Here is a 24573-nt window from a genome sequence, read left to right as displayed (position 1 = left end):
ATGCGGACAACAAACGAGAGGCAAGATGTGGGAGGTTAAGAGCACGCCGGGTTCAAAGCTTTACTGCAGCACTTGCTACGGCATTTCAGCTTCCCCACCTGCAAAATGGGGCTAAGAAATACTGCATACCAAAAAAAAAAATACTGCATACCTCACCCGTTTGAAGTGACGTTTAAATGATGCCGGAGGGCGGGGGGTGGGGCGGCGAGGGGGCAAGTACAGCAGAGCATATATAGTGTCAAGCAAAAGCAGCCTATAGACAACACCAAGTAAAAAGACCTGATACAGAGCTCTTGTATGGAAAGATGCCAATGATATAAAGCAAAAGAAAAAAGGGAAAAAATGCTGAACAATAGAGTATTAGAATATGCAGCCCGGTAAGCACTCACTGGTCTATGCCAAGAAAGAAGTGTGGGATACAGAAAGGTCTTCCCCAGGTTTTCTCCCCACCCCCAAACCTAGGAAGCTGCTTACAACACAAGGGAGATCAGCTGCTTGAGGGTTAGCTCCCTGAGGCATCAGCCATCTACAGCAGGGATGTCAAACTGGAAGCCCCCCACCCCAGGTAGTTTTTTTTTGCAGCCGAGATGCTCTGAAATAAAATGAAAAGAGAAAACATTGTAATGAAGAAAACAGCACTGAAGGGAGGTTGAGGCAATACCGTACACACTATTCCCTGGTTACATTTTACTTCAGAGCATCGTGGACCACAAAAAAATTACCTTGGGGGCCTCATGCAGCCCCCAGGCGGCCAGCTTGACACCCCTGATCTAAAGCAATCAGACACTATTGTCTGTCCCACCCTAGGTGGGGCCCATTTCCTGCTGATAAGGATAGTGGATTGCTTCTCTGAAGGAGAGCCCAGAGGCAAGGTGAAACCAATTCAATGAGGACCAAGGTTAGGCTGCCATCTGAACATAGGGCCCACCCAACTTGTCTCTTGTGTACTTATTTTTTTTAACATTTTATTAGGGGCTCATCACAATCCATACATATACATACATCATCTCTTGTGTACTTCTAGTCCAGTGGTTCTCAACCTTCTTAATGCCGCGGCCCTTTAATACAGTTCCTCATGTTGTGGTGACCCCCAATCATAACAAATGATTTTTGTTGCTACTTCATAACTGTCATTTTGCTACTGGTATGAATCATAATGTAAATATCTGATATGCAGGATGCATTTTCATTGTTACAAATTGAGCATCATTAAAGCATAGTGATGAATCACAAAAACATGTCATTATATATTGTGAAATACTTCTAATGACAAATCAATGACACTTTGTCTTGAAGCATGGTGCAGCATGGATAACAGTCTTCCCAGGTAACAATATTTGTATGTATATCTGCATGTGGGTGGGCCACCTGGAGACAGAGGAGCAGTATCTCGGTTCCTAAGACCATCAGAAATAGGTGTTTTCCGATGGTCTTAGGTGACCCCTATGAAAGGGTCGTTGGACCCCAGGTCGTTGCGACCCACAGGTTGAGAACCGCTGCTCTAGTCCCTCCCTTTTCTATTATGTGTACACTCTAGCTAATCCCCTTTCTGTCACCTGTATGCCTATTGGACAGCCTCTTCTGTTACGTATGTGGTTACCTGTAATTGGGGGGGGGTGTTGTATACCCCCTAAATATACATAAGCCTTAATTAGAAATATTCTCTCTCTGTGTGTGTGTGTGTGTGTGTGTGTGTGTGTGTGTGTACCTGGCTGCTGAGATCATGGCCGGCCTGGAGGTGAGCATGCTACTATGAAATGTGTCTGACTCCTTCATTTTACTTTCTCTCCTATCCCTCCTATCATCTATGACTTTACTTATAACATTTGCATATTATCACTGCACAATTGAGCCCACGGACCCCACGGTTGTCAGAGGCTGGATTACTCTGACAAATAAGAAAGCTATTTGGCTACTAGAAGAGATGTCTGTGCGCATTCCAGGGGAAGGTGATTCAATGCAATATGGGAAAAATTTAATGTCATTGACTGTGGGATACAGAAAGGTTTTTCCCCAGGTTGCCCCCCATATTATATGCCATACCTAATATACTGCTTGCTAACCCATGGTCAGTGTCTTACACTTGGAGGTCAGCTGCTTAAAGGTTATCTCTCTGAGGGCATCAGACATCATCAGACTCTATAGTCTATCCTACCCTAAGTAGGGCCTACTCCCTGCCAATAAGGGTAGTGGATTGTTCCCCTAAAGGAGAGCCCAAAGACAAGGTCAAGCCAACTCAAGGAGACCAAGGTGAGGCTGCCATCTTGAATCTAGGGTCTACCCATCTTGTCACATGTGTACCTTTAGTGCCTCTCCTACCTATTTCGTGTACACCCCTAGCTCGTCCCCCTCCTATTGCATGTATGCCTATAGTAACAACCCCTTCCTGTTACACATGTGGTTAACGGTAATTAGGGGGCCTTGCATACCCCCTCAGGGTATAAAAACTTTGGTTAGGAATATATTCACTCTCTCTGCTTGGACCTGGCTCCTGGCTGTCCCATCCGGGATGTGAGCAATTGCATGCCCTATCTTGTCTGATATCTCTTTAATTTTACCCCTCAATTACAAAACCGCCCTTTGGACCCATTCCATTGTGGGAGCTGGTACCCCACAATTAATATCATATGTAAGTAATATTGTGCAAAGGATAATTTAAATTTTATTTATTTTAATTTTTTAAGGATAAATTTTTAATCATTTTATTGGGGGCTCAAACAACTCTTATCACAATCCATACATCCATCCATTGTGTCAAGCACATTTGTACATTTGTTGCCATCATCATTCTCAAAACATTTGCTTTCTACTTGAGCCCTTGGTATGAGCTCCTCGTTTCCCCCCTCCCGACTCCCCCCTCCCTCATGAACCCTTGATAATTTATAAACTATTATTATTTTCTCATATATTGCACTGTTTGATGTCTCCCTTCATCTATTCGGTTGTCTGTCCCCCAGGAAGGAGGTTATATGGAGATCCTTGTAATCAGTTCCTCCTTTCTAACTTCCCTTCCCTCCACCCTCCTGGTATCCCCACTCTCACCACTGGTCCTGAAGGGATCATCTGCCCTGGATTCCCTGTGTTTCCAGTTCCTATCTGTACCAGTGTATATGCTCTGGTCTAGCCAGAATTGTAAGGCAGAATTGGGATCATGATAGTGGGGGCGTGGGGGGGAAGGAAGCATTTAAGAACTAGAGGAAAGTTGTATGTTTCTTTTTTTTATTTTATTAAAAAAATTTAAGTTGTATATTTCATTGTTGCTACCCTGCACCCTAACTGGCTTGTCTCCTCCCCTCTACCCTTCTGTAAGGGATTGTCCAATTGCCTACAGATGGGCTTTGGGTATCCACTCTGCACCCCCCCCCCCATTCACAATGATATGATTTTTTTGTTCTGATGATGCCTGATATCTGATCTCTTTGACACCTTGTGGGCACACAAGCTGGTATGCTTCTTCCATGTGGACTTTGTTGCTTCTCAGCTAGATGGCCGCTTGTTTATCTTCAAGCCTATAAGACCCCAGATGCTATATCTTTTGATAGCCGGGCACCATCAGCTTTCTTCATCACATTTGCTTATGCACCCAATTTGTCTTCAGCGATTATGTTGGGAAGGTGCGCATCATGAAATGCCAGTTTAATAGAACAAAGTATTCTTGCATTGAGGAGTACTTGAGTGGAGGCCTAATGTCCATCTGCTACCTCAATACTAAAGAGATACATATATGCACAAAGATCTATTTCCATACCCTCATATATAAATATATTTACATATGTACATGCCTTTATTTAGATCTCTATAAATGCCTTTTGCCTCCTAGCTCTTTCCTCTATTTTAAGAATAATTTTTTAATGGCTTCAGCAGTACATCAAAAAAGAACTCCCTTTTCTCTTTCTCCAGCTTTTAGCAAGTCTTGCTTTTTGTCTAGTGTATTCAGAAACAAAAGAACTTTTACCCCCCTAAACAAAGAGAAATAAAAGGAACTGCTGAAAGTTCCTGGAATCGGAAGAGGATACGGAAGAAGATATGGAATGACGGATATCATTGCTGAAGTCAGATGGATCTTGGCTGAAAGTAGAGAACACCAAAAAGGCGATTGTACTTTATGACTCTGAAAGGGTATTTGACTTCATGGATCATAAATTATGGATAATATTGCCGAAAAATTGGAATTCTAGAACACTTGATTACATAAACCAAGAATCATTCTGGACAAAAATAAGGGGATACTGCTTGGTTTACGATCAGGAAAGGTGTGGGCTAGGGTTGTACCCTTTCACCATACTTCGGTGTTCTGTGTGCTGAGCACGTCATCTGAGAAGTTGCACTAGATGAAAAAGAATGTGGTATCGTAATTTAAGAACTATTCATTAACAGCATGTGCGATACAGATGACACAAGCTTCCTCGTGGGGAGAGAAGAGGTCTTGAAGCACCTACCGATGAAGAGCAAGCACTACAGCCTTCAGTGTGGATTTACACTGCAAAGAGCCTCACTACTGGACCAAAAATCACCTCATGACTGATGGAGAAAAGATGCACGTTGTCATGGAGAAAAGATGCACGTTGTCACAGAGTGCCTTTTACTTGGATCCACAAGGAATGCTCATGGAAGCAGCAGTCACTGAATCAAATGACACCGCCATCGGGCAAATCTGCACAAGACCTCTTTAAAGTTTTACAACGCAGAGATGTTCCTTGAAATATAAGGTGCACCTGATCCAGACTTTGGTCATTTCAGTCACTTCTTGTGCGTGCAAGCACTAGACGATGAATAAAGATTACAGACGTGATGCCTTTGACTTACAGTGTTAGCAAAGGCTGTCATTGAAGGTTCCACGGACTGCCGGAAGAATAAGGAAACCTTCACTGGATGAAGTACAGCCCTTCCTCTCTAGAAGTGAGGATGGACAGACTTTTTCTCCTGTACTTTTGGACATGTCATCAGGATAGACCAGACCCTAGGGGACATCATGTTTGGTTACATAGAGGTCAAGCATACCAGAGGATGTCCCTTAATGAGATGGACTGACCCAGTTGCTGTGACCATGGACCCATACAGCAACAATTGTGAGGACAGTGTACAGCTGGGCAGCATGTCCTTCTCGTGTCCATAGGATCGCGGAGCCAGAACCGACTTGACAGCACCTAACCATATCTCGATTGTGCAAAAACTCTTAAGTTCCTATCACAGAAAAGGTATGGATTCATTCAAATATGTTAATGACTGCCACCAGTGATGGTGGTGAAGGAAGATATAAGGGACTTAATTTTCAATATATCATTTGGGTTTTTGTAAGTACATGCTCAAACTTGAAAAGTTCGAACACTGCCATCAGGTTGATGTCAACTCATGGTGACTGGGTAGGACAGGGGAGAAGTGGCCCTGTGAGTTTCCCAAACAATAACCGTTTATGGGAGTAGAAAGCCCCATCTTTCTCCTGTGGAACAGTCGGTGGTTTCAAACTGTCGATCTTGAGGATTGCAGCCCACTGTGTAACCACTATGCCACCAGGTCTAGCATAGTAAATATGTGTTGCATTGTTTTTGTGTTAGGATTGTAGATTTGGGGTGGAGTTTTATTAATAGTACAGAGTGCCCATATTTACCTTCACCTGGCTTTCCCTTCTGTTGGTATTTTACATAATAAAATGTCTTTCAACCAGAGCAATTAAAAAAATTCTTAATCATTTTATTGGGAGCTCTTACAGATATTATAACATTCCATAATTCAATTAGATCAAGCATAATTGTACAATTATTATCACAGTTTCCAAACCTTTTTCTTTCTTCTTGAACACTTTGATATCAGCTCCCCTTTATCCCTCTCTCCCCACCCCTCAGGAACCCTTATTAATCTTATTATATATTGTTGTTGTTGCTTTGCCAATATATATATATCCAATATATCCATTCACTACAATTCTGTTATTCATTCCCCTTGAGTGGGGTTATATGGTCATCTTTGCTATCAGCTCCCATTGTCCTCCCACCTTCCCCCCACTCTCCATATCCTCAGGGAATCATTACTCCCATTACTGTTTCTGAAGGGTTACTATCTTGGCTTTCATGCATCATATTTATACACATTAACAAGATTAATGAGGTAAAACAAAGACCAAAATAGTAAGGGGAGGAAATATTAAAGAACCAGAGGACAGTTATGTGTTTCATCAGTACTATAGTGAACCCCTTCCATGTGGCCCTTCTGTGAGGGACTGCCCAATTATCTTTCTTTTTATTTTTTTACATTTTATTAGGGGCTCATACAACTCTTATCACAATCCACACATATACGTACATCAATTGTATAAAGCAAGTGGGTTTTGGGTCTTCACTTTGTCCATGTTCTTTCTCATCAATTTGATTGCTTGCTTTTGAACTTCTGATACCTATTTCCCTTCATCACTTCATGATCACATAGGCTGGTATGCTTCTTCCCTGTAGGCTTTGTTACTTCCTTGCTAAATGGCCACTTGTTTAACTAAAGCCTTTAAGAGCCCAGATGCTATATCTTTTAATAGCCAGGCACCATCAGTTTTCTTCACCACCTTTGCCACCCATTTAGCCTTCAGTGATCATGTCTGGAAGGTGAGTATCCTACAGTGCCATGTTATTAGAACAGACCATTGTGTTTAGGTAAGATTTAAGTAGTGACCCAAAGTCCATTTGCTTCCTTGTTGCATTTACGTATATATATTTGCATGTATATAATTTTTATTCTTTTTCTTTCCACTGTTTCTTTTTTCTTTCCTCCTGCCCCACTATCATATTTACCCATTGTTCACCTCCCAGTAATTCCTCTTAGATACATTTTAATTGATCAAACACTACCAGGAACATTACGCTCTCAAGTTTAGACCCCTTGCTCTTCCCCTGTCCCTGTTACTGGCTCACCACTCACCTCCCCTTTCCACACCTCCTCCCCTCCTGTGCCAGCCCCTCCAGAACTGTCAGTCCTGTCACTGTCTCCTTGGGATTGCTTATCCTGTCTATCTTACAAAGACACCAAAAAGAAGAAAGAAGAGAAAAACCATACTATAGAGCAGCCACGGTTCTCAACTTGTGGGTTATGACCCCTTTGGGGGACGAACGACTCTTTCACAGGGGTCGCCTGCTTCATAACAGGGCCAAAATTACAGTTATGAAGTAGTAACGAAAAAAACAACATGAGGCACTGTATGAAAGGGTCGCGGCATTAGAAAGGTTGAGAACCACTGCAGAGAGTCACTGAGTTCTTGGTGTCTCTCTAGGGTGCTTGGGGACACTGAAACCTGGAACGCTGATCATGTTTTCCCACATTCCAAGATGCCCTGAGACCACAACTGCACTTGTTTTTTCTTTTTAAAATAATTTTCTTGGGAGCTCTTACAGTTCTTATACATCCCATAGTCAATCACATCAGGCAGTATTGTACAATTTCTACCACAATCAGTTCCAAAACATTTTCTTTCTTTTTGAACTCCTGATAATAGCTCCCCTTTATCCCCTTCCTCCCCCATCCTACTTCCCAGGAACCCTTATTTATTTATTTAGTCATCTCTTACATCATCCATTATATCCATCCACATGGAATTATTTTTTATTTTAAGCTAATGATAGTTTATTGTCTAATTCTTTTAAAAATCATTTTATTGGGGGCTCTTACAACTCTTATCACAATCCATATATATATCCATTTTGTCAAGCACATTTGTACATTTGTTGCCATCTCCATTCTCAAAATATTTGCTTTCCATTTGACCCCCTGGTGTCAGCTCATTTTTCCTTCCCTTCCCATTGTCCCCTCCCTCATGAACCCTTGATAATTAAATTATTTTGTCATATCTTACACTGTCCGATGTCTCCCTTCACCACTTTTCTACTGTCCATCCCCCAGGGAGGAGGTTATATGTAGGTCCTTGTAATCAGTTCCCCCTTTCTACCCCACCTTCCCGGTATCGCCACTCTCACCACTGGTCCTGATGGGATCATCTGCTCTGGATTCCCTGTATTTCCAGTTCCTATCTGTACCTGTGTACATCCTCTGGTCTAGCTGAATTTGTAAAGTATCATGATAGCAGGGGTGGGGTGGAGGGGTAGGGAGCAGGAAGCATTTAAGAACTAGAGGAAAGTTGTACGTTTCATCAGCTGCACTTACAATTAGTCCCTAGGAACTGTTTGTGCTTAGAGCAATTTCATCACGATGTTATTGTTACACCACATGCTATGCACCCTTGCCTTTTTGTATATAAAGCTGTACTTTGGAAATATAATTTGCCTTTGGATCATCAGTCCACTGGCCACTTTTTTCTTCAGGTCCCTACCACTGGACGGTAACACCATACAAATAGTTCCAAATGTAGCTTCAACCAGAGCAATTCTGACCCCCAGGAGTCATTTGGTAATGTCTTTATACATTTCTGTTTTCACAAATTGGGGTTGGGGTGATGCTACTGGAATCTAAGGGGTAGGAGACAAAGATGCCGGGTAAACAACCCAGACTACCTGGCACCACACACAAAAGTATTGATATTGCCCCAAATTTCCAGTGCCAAGGATGAGAAACCCTGCCAAAGAATAAGAATCAAAACTAAGAAGTCAACATTGGTATATGTATTTTTTAATTGCCATTGAGTTGATTCCAACTCAGAGACCCGAAAGAAGGATCGAGTGGAACTGGTCCTTTAGGTTTCTGAAACTGTCCATCTTCCTAGGAGTAGACAGCTTCATCGTTCTTCTGCCTTGCTAGAATATTATTAGCTAAATGACATACTCCCCCCATCCCCACCCCCCGCCACCTCCCGATTTTCTTTCCCCTGATGTTCTTTTTAGCTTCTGATGTTTTTCCTAAGATTTCCCCGATGTTCTTTTTAGGTTCTCGAATTCACTGTGTTGCAGAGCCCCCTTGGGACGATCCAGGGGTGCTGCAACAGCAGCTACCTACATTTTATCACGGATTGGTGTCTTTTGTTTTTTCTCCTGAAAAGGACGTGTTCAGTCAAATAAGTTTGGGGACCTGTGCTAGAGTCTAGAACCTGTGCTAGAGTCTAGAACAGAAGTGAGGTACTTTTTTTTCTCTTTTCTGTCAAGGGCCATTTTTAAGAGTTGTTCTATTATTATTTTTTATCATTTTATTGAGAGCTCATACAACTCTTATCACAATCCATCCTTACATCAATTGTATAAAGCACTTTTGTACATCCGTTACCCTCATCATTCTCAAAACACTTGATCTCCACATAAGACCCTGGCATCAGCTCATTAACCCCCACTTCCCTCTCCCTCATGAACTCTTGATAAATTGTATATTATTATTTCGTCATATCTTACACTGTCTGACGTCTCCCTTCACCTACTTTTCTGTTGTCCATCCCCCAGGGAGGAGGTCATATGTAAATCCCTGTAATTGGTTCCTCTTCTCTACCTACCCCCCCCTCCCCGCTGTAATCACCACTCTCATCACTGGTCCTGAAGCAATCGTGTCTTGGATTCCCTGTGTTTCCAGTTCCTATCTGTACCAGTGTACATCCTCTGGTCTAGCCAGACTTGTAAGGTAGAGTTGGGATCATGATAGTGGGTGGGGAGGAAGCATTTAGGAACTAGAGGAAGGTTGTATGTTTCATCGTTGCTACATTGTACCCTGACTGGCTTCTCTCTTCCCTGAGACCCTTCCGTAAGGGGATGTCCAGTTGCCTACAGATGGGCTTTGGGTCCCCGCCTCCTGGAGTCCCCCTCATTCACGATATGATTTTTCTTACTTTGATGCCTGATACCTCATCCTTTTGACAACTTGTGGTCACACAGCTGGTGTGCTTCTTCCATGTGGGCTTTGTTGCTTCTGAGCTAGATGGCCGCTTGTTTACCTGTAAGCCTTTAAGACCCCAGATGCTATATCTTTTGATAGCTGGACACCATCAGTTTTCTTCACCATATTTGCTTATGCACCCATTTTTGTCTTCAGTGATTTGTGTGAGAAGGTGAACATCATGGAATGCCAGTTTAATAAAATAAAGTGTTCTTGCATTGAGGGAGTACTTGAGTGTAGGCCCAATGTCCATCTGCTACCTTAATACTAAACCTATAAAAATATGCACATAGATCTATTTCCCCATCCTCATATCTATTTACATATGCACCTGCCTTTATAAATGCCCTCTGCCTCCTAGCTCCTCTTGTCCCACTGTCACGCTCAGCCTTCATTTGGGTTTCAGTCTTTCCTCTCGGTTACACTGTCCTACCAGGCCTCCTAAACCCTCCTCACCACTGATTTGGATCACGTGTTGTTCCTTTGTCCCTGGGTTTGTTACCACTACTACCTTTCCCCGCACCAACCCCCTCTCCCATGTACCCCGGAAATGTCAGTCCATTTTTTTCTCCTCCATATTGTTCATCCAGCCTCTCTTATTTAGACAGACCTGCGGAGATAATAACATGCACAAAAACACGACAGTGCAAAACCAAGCAACAAAATAAAACAAAAAGCTAATGACAAAAGCAAAAGAAAAAACACAACACAACAACAAAAAAGAAAAGCTTGTAGGTAGTTCAAGGACTGTTTGTTGGCCTTTAGGAGTGTTTTCTGGTCAAGTCTGATGGGACACCAAGCTCTGGCCCCAAAGTCTAATTTTGGTATTCTCTGGGGACTTCGTTGCTTTGTTCTCCTTGCTGTTCTGGTGCACACCCTTAGTGTTGTGCCTTGGTGTGGGGGGATCAGATCAGGTGTAATTCCCACACTGTGTCCCCAGTGTTGTCCCTTGTAGGACTATGGGTCAGTGAGGAATGTCAGGTCTCATAGGGGGGCCGGCCATATGGTCTTCTCTGTGGATTGGCTGCTCTGAGCGGGAACATTGTCCTCAAGGTTTGGTGGGCCAGGATGTGCTCCTATCTCTCATCCTCCCCTTTCATTTGCTCCTATATGCTCTGATCAGACATGTCCCTCTCCCTGAGCTGCAGCTTCAGTGCTGTCCTCTGAAATAAATTCTTCTGGGGGAAGGGGCAGCTGTCCACATAGTTGGGATTGGGGTCAGCCCCTCAGGCCCCTCCACTGGTTCCCTACTCCATGCATTTTGGCATTTCTACCATCATGCAGGCCACACTGGTGAAACATTTCATGAATTCACCCCTAAGGTCTTGGCGTGAGGGTCGCTGATGGTGGTTTCGAAGATCCCCACCGTTCTAGACACTGTGAAGTCTCTGTGTGCCAGTATGTGTCTATTCTTTGTCTTTCGTGTCTATGGAACTTTTGCAGAGTGTCTGCTGTCATCTCCATGTGTTTGTTTAGTTATGCATCATTGGGAAGGATATCCAAGGCTACATGTCTCTCTGGGTGCATCCTATTGTTGTAGGTGCAAATAAATGACTGCCACTATAGTGTCTTTAAATTCAGAAGAGTCTTTGTTCAGCTAGCTGGGCTACTGAGAAACTAAAGACGTTTCCCCTCATAGCAGCCCTGAGTGGATTCCCATTCCATTTTAAAAGGCCCCAAACTCATTTATGACCCGTCAAAGATTCAAGCAAGTGTGAACAGAAGCAGAAAGTAAAATCCGTGGATTAATTGTAACTTTAAGAAGATCAAGCATGCATTACAAAGTACATTCCTTATCCTGAAAGAAGCAAAATTGATTATAACATCCTGGTTGCCCCAGCAAGATTATCATAAAAGAAACAATACTAAAATTGATGAGAACATCCTAGTTATCATGACAAGATCTAACCACACCACTCAGATGACAGCATCAAAAGGAACAATATTGAAGAATAGTCTAAATTCATTGTAGTGTCCTGAACCTGGGGACATGGGCATATATTCTAAAAATAATCTCCTGCCGAGACTTTCCCATAAGAGGGAGAATGTACAGATCAACTTTCTGAGCTGGGAGGGAGGAATGGGCAAGTCACTTAGCAGCTAACAAAAGGGCCTGGCATCTACTCCTGAAAAGCGAGTCACCGAAAACCCTATGGAACACAGGTCGACCTGGGGGCATTGCTGGTAAGAGTCAGTTCCTTGTGAGATGCTGGACCGAGTGGCTGTCCCCTACTGGCTGCTGGCTAGAGACTTCTCCCTAAGGCAGCGGACAACATGACTGCCAGTCTTCACCAGGACAGAAGCCACAGACTCGTTGCAATCTATTCTCCGAAGTTGTATCCCACCACCTGACTTCATGGGGTGGGGAAATTATAAAAGACGTGAACCCCAGGATGTGGGGCTCATTAGGTGCCATCTCGGAGGCTGTGGACCACATGTGACATTAACCTTCATTTGCTGAAGGCGGTGTCTGTACAAACGATTACAGATCCCCCCCCCCTTTTAAATGAGGAAGTACTTACGGCAGAGATACTCTGCGATGATGCAAATGTCCCACTTGTCTTCAAACTGCACCATCTCTCAGTGGATCGTGCAGGTGGCGAGGATGACTGATGTTCCAGGGTGATTTCGTATCTGTCCTACATTAACTGGAACCCTGGAAGTGCCCTTTCTCCGCATTTACGATTCATCCTTGACGGTGGAGTCCTGTGTGGTTGGTTCAGTCACAGGGACCCCTTGGTGGCCTGATGGCTCCCCGTCAGGCTGCTCATCTCGAGGGGGGCAATGTGAGACCAGGAGCTCCTTAGAAGAAAGATGAGGCTTTTTACTCCTGTCACGAGCGACAGTCTCCGAAACCCACGAGAGCAGGTCCACTCTGTCCGGGAGGGCTGCTGTGAGCGGGAATGGACTCGATGGGAGTGATGGACGCACACAGGGTCTGCATCAATGGGTTCCGGCCCTAGGAACAACTGTGAGATGGCCCAGGGCTGTGCGTAGGGGTGTACAGAGGGTCGAAAGGGTCGGAGCTGACTCTGTAGGCACCTGCCAACAACCTTCCCCTGGGCATGTTAGCACACTTCATGTGCTTATTTCACCCCATCACACCCCCATCCCCTGCAGTTTGGAACACTGCAGCAGCCTGCCGGTTTCTCGTTTTGCTAAATATTCTTACTGTTCAGTGAAATACAGATTTCATCTCTCACAACGAAACACAAACTCACTGCCATCGGAGTCGTTGCAGACGCACAGCGACCCCTCTGGACAGGGAAGAACTGGCCCTGTGCGTTTGATGGCACCTAACAGCCAAGAGTTCCAGTCCTCGCAGAAACCCACAGGGACAGGTCGCCGGGAGCCAGCTTGGGCTCGGTGGCAGCGAGGTTGGAGTTTCTGAGCGTGGTGCAAATGGTTAGCGGCTTGGCTGCCAGCCAAAAGGTGGGTGCTCTGTTGCCAGAGGCAGCATGGTCCTCAGCCTGAACCTACAAAGGAGGATTTTTGCCCTCTCTGGACCAAGAACAACCAGGAGGGGGCAGAGTTACCACAAGAGCAAATTTTATTAGAGAAGCCAGCTGACGGGACAAGGGGTTAAGTCAACGCTTCTCAACCTGTGGGTCTCGACCCCGATTCATCAGTAGCAAAATGACAGTTATGAAGTAGCAATGAAAGTAATTTTATGGTTGGGGGTCACCACACCATGAGGAACCATATTAAAGGGTCGTGGCATTAGGAAGATTGAGAACCACTGGTTTAAGCCATCTTTACCATCATCTTACCAAAGCTAGAGGGTTCAGTTTTTATCTCAATGTACAAAATGGAGGCTATACATATTCATTACAATTGGAGAGGGTGGAGTTTTCTTGGGATGGGCGGGGCTATGCTAATAGCATGTGAACAAGTTGTTCTCCGCCATGCATCCTGCTGCTTATGGGATGTCATCCTTGTTTAAGGTGGTCCTTCCTGGGCAAGACACCTTAGCGCTCTCAGCAGGGTGGCACAGTGAGGACTGGTGGCAACCATCCTTCAGCTGTTGAACAGTTAGCTTGGTTTTAATCTTTATCCACTAGCATTACATACTGGAGGGCACATCCATCCAGGTAGATTTTGTGCCCGTGTGTAATATGCTACCCAGACTCCCAGCATACACCCCTCAGTCCTTTGCCACCCACATTTGTTTGTGGATGGAACCACTGTGAGGCACAGGGCTCTTCACCGAGTGACATTCAGATGTAGATCGCCTGGCTTGCCTTCCTCACCTATCACAGCGCCACTTTTCAGAATTGTAGCCATTCCCAAGTCCCCACTGATAGGCGTGCATGAGATCATTGGCTGGGAATCTCACCTGTCCTCCCGCATGGAAGGCAAGATTTTTATCACCGACTCTAATCTGGAGGCCAGGTTGCTAGGAATGAAATGGCTGGGCTGGAAGTGTGGGCTAAGGTATAATAGGAAGACCCTTGGAGGGATGAAGTGACCCAGTGGTTGCAACAATGGGCCCAAACAGCAACGGTTATGAGAATGGTGCAGAACCGGGGCAGTGCTTCTCCCTGTGCACAGGGTGGCCCAGTCAGAACCGACTTGCCGGCCCTGAACCACTTCCAAATAGCCACGCCCCGCCACTCCCCACAGAGGCCTTACCAACCTCTCCTACTTCCTAGCACCCTTGGGAGTCTACATTTTCTTACACCTTGATAATGGGCTGCAGGGACCATTAGCCAGCTTTTAGTTTTGCCAATTTGAGGGGCAAAAGGAGTTATCAAATTCTTTTTCATGTTTCCCCACTTTGAGGGTTTTTAATGAGATGAATGACTGCTGTTCTTATGTCTGTTCATAACTTGATAGAATCTACTGATATTAGTTGATCTCTTTGCATTTTGTGACAGGATTTGTTTTAAATAAGCCTTCTTTTAAGGGCACTTACAAAAAAAGTTTTAGGCAGTTCACACACCGAATTTGTTTAGCACTCCACAATGCACACATGAATTGCTCTGACATCGGTTGCAGTTCTGTAAGGTTCTCCCTCCCCCCAATTTCTGCCCTCCCTCCCCTTGCCCCACCCTTTTGCCTTCTCTTCTTCCTCAGAGTTGTTCTAAGGAGCACTTCCTCATGTGTTATAATATTATTGGTTGACCTATTATTCAGCTGAAGGGTGACCTCTATGAGTGGCTTCAGTTCCAGGTCAAAAGGATGTCTTAGGGTGACAGTCACAGGGTGCCACTGATTGCTACCTGTCCAGTACATTTAGTCTTTTTCAGGAACTTGTGTTTTCTTGTACATTTGTTTTCCATTCTGACGGGGACCTTCTCCCTGTGGCTGCTCCCAGAAGTGTGTAGTGGGAGCCAGGCACCACCTAGGACCTGGGTCTTCTAGTCTAGGCTCTAGGAGGCTGTGGTCTGTGTGTCATCAGTCCTGCTGCTTCGAGGTTGGTTTCTTCTGCTTGCCTTTGCTCCACACAGGAACAAGGCAATGTTTACGCCCTGAAGCGTTTAGGACCCCAGCTGCACCTCTCCAAACTCGAATGTAGAAGATGAGCTTCATGAGCAGTCATGTCAACTGGCTTGCATGAGAGGACTTCACGGTTTATGTAAAATGGTCTTAAGTGATAATGGAATTCTTCCACAAAGTTTTTGAAGACCCCTCCCTCATATGTCTCCAAAGATTATGTCCTTTGGCTTTCGAGTCTGGTAATTCAGCCCCAGGAGATGTTTGGGAATGTCTAAAAAGTTTCCATTAACTGGGCCTCCTCATGTGTTCTTATATACATGCCCACATACCACTATCTCCAACTAAGGAGTCCCAGTGGCATGATGGGTTAGGCCTTGGACTGCTTAACAGGATTGGAAGTTCAAGCCCACCAGGCATCCCTCAGGACAAAGATGAGGCAGCTTCAGAAACCCTGTATAAGGTTGCTGTGAATTGAAATCAATTAGATGGTAATGCTTGGTTTGGGTTTATACCTATATGTGCTTGTGCACGTCTTTGTCTCACCTACCCTCCCACACTTACGTAGCAATTTTATTTAACTCAATCATCACTCAAAATGTTGGCCATTACTTGCAGGGGCAGTGAATTATTTAATGTGGCTGTTCCAGCTAAAGTCTCGAACTCTCACCTAATGCCCTAGTCCTGCAGGGGTCTGGTAAGAAGGAGGGAGGAAGATACTGATAGGACTCACCTATGAGTAACTGCAGACAGGATTCCCTCAGCTGTCATACAACTGCAGGACACAGCAAGTGCCAGGAGTGGAACATGTCCTCTGGACCTAAGATCCTTGCACCGTGAACCTCCTGGATCCAGAAGAGAGCTAGAACATCTGAGGAGCAGCAGCAGAACCGGGAGCCAGAGCGTGGGGCAGAATGGACTTCCCGACCCTCAGAGAAAGCAGGGATGAGTGCTTTTGTGCAGGAGGCTGATCTCCAGAGTAGGGCTGCTCTGGGCACTTAATTGAGGTAATGGGTTTGCTGACCCACTGAAGTGCAGCTGAGTGCCTTCTGGAGGAAGCTTACCGAGGCAGCGTGCCTCTGGGGATTTAAGTCACAGAGCTGGATTGGCTGACCCACTTTACCCGAATGCTTTCAGACTGAGGCTTACAAAGGAGTGGTATGCCCCCTCGGACATTTATTGGCAGACCTGAAAGAACATGTCTTGAAAATTACTCTATCCCAAGCATTTCTCGCTGGCATTACAACTTGTTAACCTTCATAATAAACCCTTCATCATGCATTTTGTCTGGGCTCTGTGTAGCCACAGCAAGGGCTAGCAGATCCTAGATAACATTAATGAAGAAAATACTCGTGTGCTTTAGAATTGGGGATGTTATAACATTTACCCTCCAAACCCACTGCATCCCAACTCCTCTCAAAGAACTCCACTGCCACCAAGTTGATTCTGACTCATTGACCCTATACAGGGTTTCGGAGGCTGTAAATCGACAGGGTGGACAGTCTCATCTTTCTCTCTTGTAGTGGCTGGTGGATTCAAACTGCTGACCTTGAAGCCAACAGCCCAATGCACCCCCCCTTCCCACCCCCGAGAGTCATTTATCTGGGGCTTGTTGACTTCTCCACGATGTGAATGGCCTTTCCCTTCACCAGAATCAGAGTGCCTGCACTGCTCTGTTAAAAAGCAAACAAAAGAGTAATTAGCTATAGGAGTACAGGGAGTCCCCGACTTATGCCAAGGGTCCACTCCCAAGACTCCATCATAAGCTCAATACCCCACGTTTAAATTTAATTTTCATCTTGATTGCTTTCATTATCAGTCTTTTCATAAAAACAATCCTTGTCAGTAGCTCCATCATTAAGCCAGGGGCACACTAAAGTATGTGTAATTTACCCTAATCATTAAAACAAATTACCTATCTCTGAAAATGTCTGGGTTGATCAAATGCTGGTTACTGGTGGTATGAGAAATTAACAATTTTTAACAAATGCTCGATCTAACATGGATGCATTAGCATAGTCATCCTTTAAAATTAAAATGGAAGCTTATGTTTATGTATTATTCCAAGGCACTTTTTCCAGTGCCTTGAGAAGGGAGCTGACCTCATGAAAGAGAACAGAAGGAAGGGGAAGCAGAGGCAGGAAGAAAAGGGTAGGTAGGTTGTAGCTGTTTCAAGTGTTCCCGTCTCTGCTTCCGGAGGAAAACAAGGAGTCACCTCAGTAAGCCTGTTTTGAAAGAGCCAGTTAAGGGGAAGGCTTGAGCAGGAAGAGCCAGGATCCCAGGAGTTCCCAGAAACAGGGGAGAAGCCATGGAAGGGAGTGGGAAGAGGGACACAGAGATCATCTTCTACAAGTCACAGGGCAGCAGCATCCCTGTGGCAGTTAAGTCCCTCTCCCAAGAACCCTGGTGGTGAAATGAAGGAAAGGGCTTGGGCACATGGGCAAGTGAAGGGGAGGATCATCAGGGGTCATGAGGGGAGTACTGGTGCATCATGGTCCTGGTGGTTTCCAAGGAAGGGCTCCAGTGTGGGCTGTGGGCCTATGGTCCGAGGTGGGGTGTTTGGTGCCTTGCTGTGCACACATGGAGGACAAGGGCAGTCAATAGCTCTCTGTGCCAGGTGATGAGCTGGGATGTAGATACCATCATGGTGATGTTTTCTGGGAGGAAACTGATGATCAGACTTTGATTCTCTGAGTCTGAGTCCCATGCTAATGGTCAGAACTCACACTTGATTGGTCTGGTTCGCGAGGCCTGGCTCTTATAGCCTAGGCCATACTACCTACCCACTGTCCACTACACGCATTTTATTGTTTGTTTGTTTAAATCACCAGGAACTATAGATATTTAGATACACTTTTTCTTACCTAGGAGCAACCATGGTGTAGTGGGTTACACAGTGGGCTGCTAACAAGGTCAGCAGTCAGAATCCACCAGCTACTCAGAGGTTAAGGGGAGAAGCAGCCAGGGATCACCCAAGAGAGGGGAGTACTGATGAAGATGAGGCTGTCTGCTCCCATAAAGAATGATAGCCTTGGACACCCTGGGAGCAGTTCTAGGATTCTGACGCAGTGACTCTATAGGGCAGGGTAGAACTGCCCTTATGGGTTGCCCAAGCTGTAACTCTTTATGGGAATAGACAGCTTCACCTTTCTCCCTAGGAACTGCTGGTGGTTTCAAACCTATGACCTTTTGGTTAACAGCCCAATGAATAATCACTACACCACCAGGGTTCTGCTGGACACACTAAATCAGACTGATTTGATGGCAGTGGGTTATCTCATCTGTGCTTCACAACATATATGTTGTATATTAGTATATTACATACTAATATATGTAAGCACTTAGTTCTAATTTTCAGATAAGAAAATACTGATGGAAGTTAAGTAATTTGCCATGGACACTCAGCGGTTGGTGTCAGAACTGGGATTTCACGCAGTACTTCTGAATCCAGAGCATGTTATTCTACGCACTACCTCTACTGTCCCCACTCAGAGGCTGTCCTTGGTCGCTTGGGTGACAAGAATCCCAACCCTGGGCCCTTATACACTCACCCAATCTCCTGTTCTGCTTACTGTTTCCCCATCGACCAGTCCACAATGTTTACTGAGCGAAGGGCCGCGATGATGACCAGACAGGGACTGACCTTCCCCTCCTCTGCCAGTCTCCAGTGAACATGACCACACCGAAGGAGCATCTTAATTTTTATTAATGTTGAGTTATTAAAAACAAGCATCCATACGAGTGTGGGTAGGGGGGAGCAGGGCAGGGGCAGGGCAGAGAAGGAGGAAGGAATTTTGCCTTATTGGTAATAAAGCTCCAAGTTCATCCCATCATGGATTTCATCTGAGGTGAAGGTGTTAAGGAATACTCTCCTGTCCTCCATACCCACCCCACCCCTTTCATCTATTCCCAGCTGGGTCCATGATGTAGGCCCAGCCCAGGAGTTAGAACACCACTGTCTTGGACTGACCTGTGTTGATTTGGGGCAGAATCCAAAACAGGAGAGCCGTTCATGCTCCAGTGCTTTGCACATCAAACCTGCCTGAGTCCCGTCCACCCCCACCACCTCCTGCTCATGTTTACCAAACCCAGTGCGCCACTCCAACCCCTCCCCTCCCCCCAAACCATTTCCATGGCTCCCTCTGAGTGCTCAGCACGTGCCATATACTAACTTAAACGCCCTCTTCCAGACGCTGGTATTTAACAACGCGCAAGGGGGCAAGGATAGGCAGACCCATCCTCCTCATGACACCCCACAAAGGATACAATCACCCAGACACACGTGGTCCTTAAAGATGGTGTACCTACGGAATAAAGACCTATTTAGAGAGGGGTCCAACCGTTGGTCCTTGCGGAGGGGAGAAAGCCTTGCCTAAGAAATGGTCCCGGGCAGCGGGCAGCACTCCCCTAACCCACACCTTCCGGCCTCTAGCTCTAGCCCCTGCACTCACCACTTCTTAAGGACGATCTTGTTCCAACGGGTGCCAGTTTGGGCTGCGATCAGCTTCTTGAGATCCCCGATGGTGTCATCCGTGCTGGGCGCAAGGCGTCAAGGAAAACGCAAGGGAAGGGGCATTCCAAGGCTGAAAGCGCTTTGCCAAGACCCCATCCTCCCGACGCCCTTCGGGGGTGGGGGTGGTGTGTGTGTTCATTAAAACCTCCCTACGACACCGACCGAGCGCCTGCGCTCTCAGGGGACACTGTCTCGCGGCCTGCCAAAAGGATACTTGCACTTGACGCGGACCTTCTTCCCCAGACGGTCGTTGCAAACCACCTCGATCATCCTGGCTGGAGCTATACGGGCCGGGAGAAGGGAGGCGGTGGGGTCACGAGTTCAGGGATGTCCCAGACCTCGACGTCGCCAGCCTCCCAGGTCCTCAAGCCCCTCAGCCACTGGGACTTCCTCTCACCGTCTCCCTAGCCGCAAACCTGCCCTAAACCCGGCCTCCCGCCATCTCGTCTCCGCCCCGACTCGTCAGAACGTCCGATTCCAGGGTTCGGCTCCGGCCTCGCCCCCCGCCGACACGGCGACCGAGAGCCGTCGGTTCTCCCCCGCCCCGGGCCCCCCACTGGCCCCCTCACCTCGAATCCCCTCGAAGTTACCAACGCCACAACCTTCGCGGCAGGAACACTACGCCCGGACGCGGCCGTCGCGCTGAACCGGAAGCGGAAGTGCGCGTCTATGGCACCGCCCCTCACCTCGACGCAGCGGCGTGGGGGCGTTCCTTCCGGTCTGGGCCCTGGCTCGAGCTTCTCAGTCGCGGGCGTGGGGTTCCAAGCCCGCCCTGGGGGGACCCCAAAGTCAGCGCGTGAGTGGAGCGGGGGTCCAGGCCCGTGAGGAAGGGGCATAGAGGCGCCTTCGCTGTGGACGAGCATCATCAGTCGCTGGGGAAACGCGAGGGCCCAAGAAACATCCCCGGAGGACCTGCCGTTCCGGAACCCAACGAAGCCTCGCGCCGCAGTTTCGGGGTGCAAGGAGCAGGGCATGCCGTCCAGCCCCCGGCTTTCCTTCAGGGCTGGGCTCGGACGTGAATTGTTCACACCTCCCTCCCGACTAGGCGGGCTGCCTCTCCCTTCCCGCCCTCCTGGGACGCCTGACATGTAGATGACAGTTAACCTAGTAAAGAAGGAGCCCCCATGACCCCCGTCTCCTAACCGCACCTTTGGGACCAGGGTGACTGCCAGTCAGTCACCCAACTGCCACGGCTGGCCGCAAGGAGGCCTGGTCCTGAGTTTTTTAAGAGCGGTTATTCTTGCCCTATGGGAAGCATTCCGTGCCTGACCCTAGTCTTCACTTTGACCCCAAAGCACCCCTTAGACTGCTTCTGTGGCCGTGGCCCTACCCCGGCTCGTCAACCAACCTGTCAATGGAATTGAGCCGATCTTCTTCAGCTGGTAGAATGCTTCCAGTTTGGTGAACTTACTAGGTTCCCTGGGGGTGGTGTGGTTACAGGTTGGGCTGCGATCGATCCACATGGTGGGTGGTTTGAAACTGAGAGGTAGCTACAGAGACGCAAAACGAAGACAGAATTCAGTCGGGAATATGAAGTTAAGAAAGGTTTTATTAAGGCAAGGAAAACCCCCTGGGAGAATTCCACACCTAAAGAGCTAGGTTAAGGAAGTCGCAGCTCGGTGGTGAGATTTATATAGGGCCCGAATCAAGAAAGTATGCGCTGATAAGAGGAAGGGAGGTGTTTAGTGCTGCAGCTGCAGGGTCTGAGTCAGAATGTGGTCTGTAAGAAACCTTGTTTTCTCAGACCCATTTCCTGGAATGCTGGGGGAAGGGGCTGCACAGACCCAGCCTGGAGAGATGTGCTCCTTGGAATGCTGGGGGCAGGGATTGCTTAGTCCAGCTGTTCACCGGTCTTCCTGAGAGGCTGAGGAGGAGGGGCTGCCTAGTGTGGCCCCTGCCCAAACATCAGCTGCAGCACCTCTGGAAAAAGACTGGGCTTTCTACTCCTGTAAATAGTTAGCCTTAGAAACCCAACTTGAGTCACCATTGACTTGGTGGCAGTCAAGTTTTGTGTTTTATTTTTAATTTTTTTTGGTGAGCCTATGGGCTTTACTGAAAAGGGGCTACCATTTCTGATCTACCTGAATCACTTCCTCAAACTAGAATGTGAGATGAGGGGGAAGGCAAGAGCCTGCCTACCTTAGGGAGTTGACTTAAGGTGCCATCACAGAAAAAGGGCTCTGGGGATTACCTGCCACAGAACTTGGATCCTTTGTCCTTCTAGCTCTTGCAGAGGCTCTCTGAGGTGGCAGAGGTGTGAAATGAATACAAAAAATTCAGGCTTTGGATCCAGATGGATGAGTCTAATCCCAACCTCAAACTGTAATATTAAGGTGCATGGCCTGAGGCAAGACACTTCCCATCCCTGAATCTTATTTCCCTCTTCAATGGAAAAGGAATAGCAGTGCCTTATAGTGCCCTCAGAGGAGCCCTGGTGGCAGAGGGGATACCAGTTAGGCTGCTAACTGCAAGAGTCAGTAGTTCAAAACCACCAGCTACTCCACAGGCAAAAGACTCAACTTTCTACTCCCGTAAAGAGTTACAGTGTCTGAAATTCACAGGGGCAGTTCTACCCTGTCCTATAGTGTTGCTTGGAATTGGCATCAACTCGGTGGCGGTGAGTGAGTGAGTGATAGTTGGCCTTTTGTATAAATGTCATCGGATGCTGCACTATCTGTACAGTCTCGGATGTTTGAGCCCCTGTTGCAGCCACCGCTCTTTGGGGACCTTTCTCTTTTTCACTGACCCGCTACCGAGCATGATGTCCTTCTCCAGGGACTGGCCCTTCCTCATGGTAGGTGAGATGAACCTTGCCATCTCTGTTTCAGAGGAGCTTTCTGGCTCTCCTGCTTCCAAGGCAGATTTGTTTGTTCTTCTAACATGCAATCTATTTCATCAATATTATTGTCAAAGCCCCTGGCACAGCCCAGCTCTAAGAGTTTGGAGTAGAACAGGTTGGGGCCAAGAAGATTAGGAAGGTCAGTGGTACCCGAGGAGACTCGTATGCCTAAGGGAGCTGGAAGGAGCACATTTTTATATTTACACAGAAATACTGGGTCATACCTATTGTTGAGGATGGTGGGATTGCAGAATCCCATTTTCCTCTTTGGTGCTTTGTGATGTAGCCCCGGATTTCCTATATGGAATATTTGTTATTTTTGTTACGGGAGTAAAAGTAAATGTTAGGTTTTTCATGTATTTTTAAAATTTTCTAATTTCACAATGCAAGGATGTTGTTGGGTGCTGTCGAACCAAGTCTGACTCATGGTGACCCTCCGTACAACAGAAAGGAACACCCCCAGTCCTCTGCCCGCCTCGTGATTGTTACGCTTGAGCCCACTCGTACAGCCAGTGTCAGTCCATCTTGTCCAGGGTCTTCCTCTTTTTCGCTACCCTTCAACTTTACTGAGCATGATGTCCTTTTTCCGGGGACTGATCAACATGTCCACAGTATAGGAGATGAAGTCTCACCATCTTTGCTTCTAAGGAGCATTCTGACTGTACTTCTCCCAAGACAGATTCACTGGTTCTTTCGGTAGTCAAGGTACTTTCAGTAGTCCTTACCAGCACCACAATTCCAATTCATCACTTCTAGAGTCTTCCTTATTCCATTAAAAAAAAATGCAGGAATCCCTAGATTGCACTTCACAGATCCTGCAAATTTTGCAAATGGAAAGTATGTGGCAGCCCTGTATGGAGCAAGTTGACTGGCACCATTTCCCCAACAGCGTGGGCTCACTTTGGGTCAGTGCCACATGTTGGTCACAAAACAAGGACTTCCAACTTCTGCACAGAGCTATTGCATACTGAAGTTATAGGCACTGGAAATCAAAGCCTTCATTTGACTCAAATTATCCAGTTACTCGTTTATTGCAGTGGTCTGCAACGGCAGTGACCATGGGGAGTTGCATATAGATCAGGCTTTGCGTTCAGTTGCACATATGGTCGCTATGAGTTGTAACAGATTCGATGACGCCTAGCAACTACTTGACTAAGGATGATGTCCTTTTCCAGGGACTGGGTGCTGTTAGTTGCTTTTGAATTGGTGATGACCTATAGCAACCCTGCTCACAACAATGAAACACTGCGCCATCCTTAAGATTGTTCCTATGCCTGAGCCCATTGTTGCGGCCACTGTGTCAATCCAGGGACTGTCCTTTACAAATCATTACATATCCAAAGTCCTGGAGACAAAGTCTCACCACCCTTGCTTCTAAGGAGAATTGTGGCCATACCTCCTTCCTTTGTTCTTCTGGCAGTCCAGGTACTTCCAATATTTCTTCACCCACACTGTAATCCAAATGCATCAATTCACTTGTCTCACATGCATTTAAAAGTAGGACAGTGAACAAGCTTCCTTGTCTCGTATGTATTTAAAAGCTTCCTTGTCGCATATGCATTTAAAAGTTGGATAGTGAACACTGTCCAACTTTTCAATGCATATGCGACGCTTGAAAATACCATGGCTTGGGTTTAGGTGCACCTTACTTGCTTGATTTCTGCTTGACTGCTGCTTCTTCAAGCATTAATTGTACATCGAGGCAAAACAAAATCTTTGACGAGAAGCCTATCACAGACAGCATTGTGCTTTATTGACAGATATTGAAATCTTCTTTAGGAAGATAACCATGAGGCCATTCTTGAATTTGTCAATCCTGATAGAGGAAACCATAGGCTCGTCTGATTAAAAATTCCCCATAGTAGTCCATTTCAGCTCCCTCATACTAAGGATATCAGTCTTCACGCATTCCATTCCATTTCCCCCCCCTTTTTTTTCTTTTTTTACATTTTATTAGGGACTCATACAACTCTTATCACAATCCATACATATACATGCA

General features: G+C 46.3%; 1 protein-coding gene across 1 annotated transcript; it reads right to left on the bottom strand.

Annotated features, from left to right (window-relative positions):
* Nucleotides 1-18906: 18906 nt before the first annotated feature.
* On the bottom strand, nt 18907-20463 carry UBL5 (ubiquitin like 5). Its single transcript, XM_075546525.1, has 5 exons — nt 20305-20463; nt 19950-20016; nt 19674-19757; nt 19489-19526; nt 18907-19065 (listed from the first exon to the last, which is right to left on the bottom strand). The coding sequence occupies exons 2-5, from the start codon at nt 20003-20005 to the stop codon at nt 19022-19024; spliced, it is 222 nt and encodes a 73-aa protein (XP_075402640.1). The 5' UTR covers nt 20006-20016; nt 20305-20463; the 3' UTR covers nt 18907-19021.
* Between the last annotated feature and the right edge of the window lie 4110 nt (nt 20464-24573).

This window comes from Tenrec ecaudatus, chromosome 1 (genome assembly GCF_050624435.1).
Source record: "Tenrec ecaudatus isolate mTenEca1 chromosome 1, mTenEca1.hap1, whole genome shotgun sequence".
Lineage (NCBI taxonomy): Eukaryota > Metazoa > Chordata > Mammalia > Afrosoricida > Tenrecidae > Tenrec > Tenrec ecaudatus.
Note: the sequence above shows the minus strand (reverse complement) of the source record. Positions and strands in the feature narration are given on the sequence as shown.

Excerpts from the sequence above, each read along its gene's own strand:
- UBL5 (XM_075546525.1), bottom strand. The coding sequence starts at position 20,005 with ATGATCGAGGTGGTTTGCAACGACCGTCTGGGGAAGAAGGTCCGCGTC. Across the intron at positions 19,527-19,673 it reads AAGATCGTCCTTAAGAAGTG|GTACACCATCTTTAAGGACC; the intron begins GTGAGTGCAGGG and ends TTTATTCCGTAG. Across the intron at positions 19,066-19,488 it reads CCACGTGTGTCTGGGTGATT|ATGAAATCCATGATGGGATG; the intron begins GTATCCTTTGTG and ends CCTTCACCTCAG.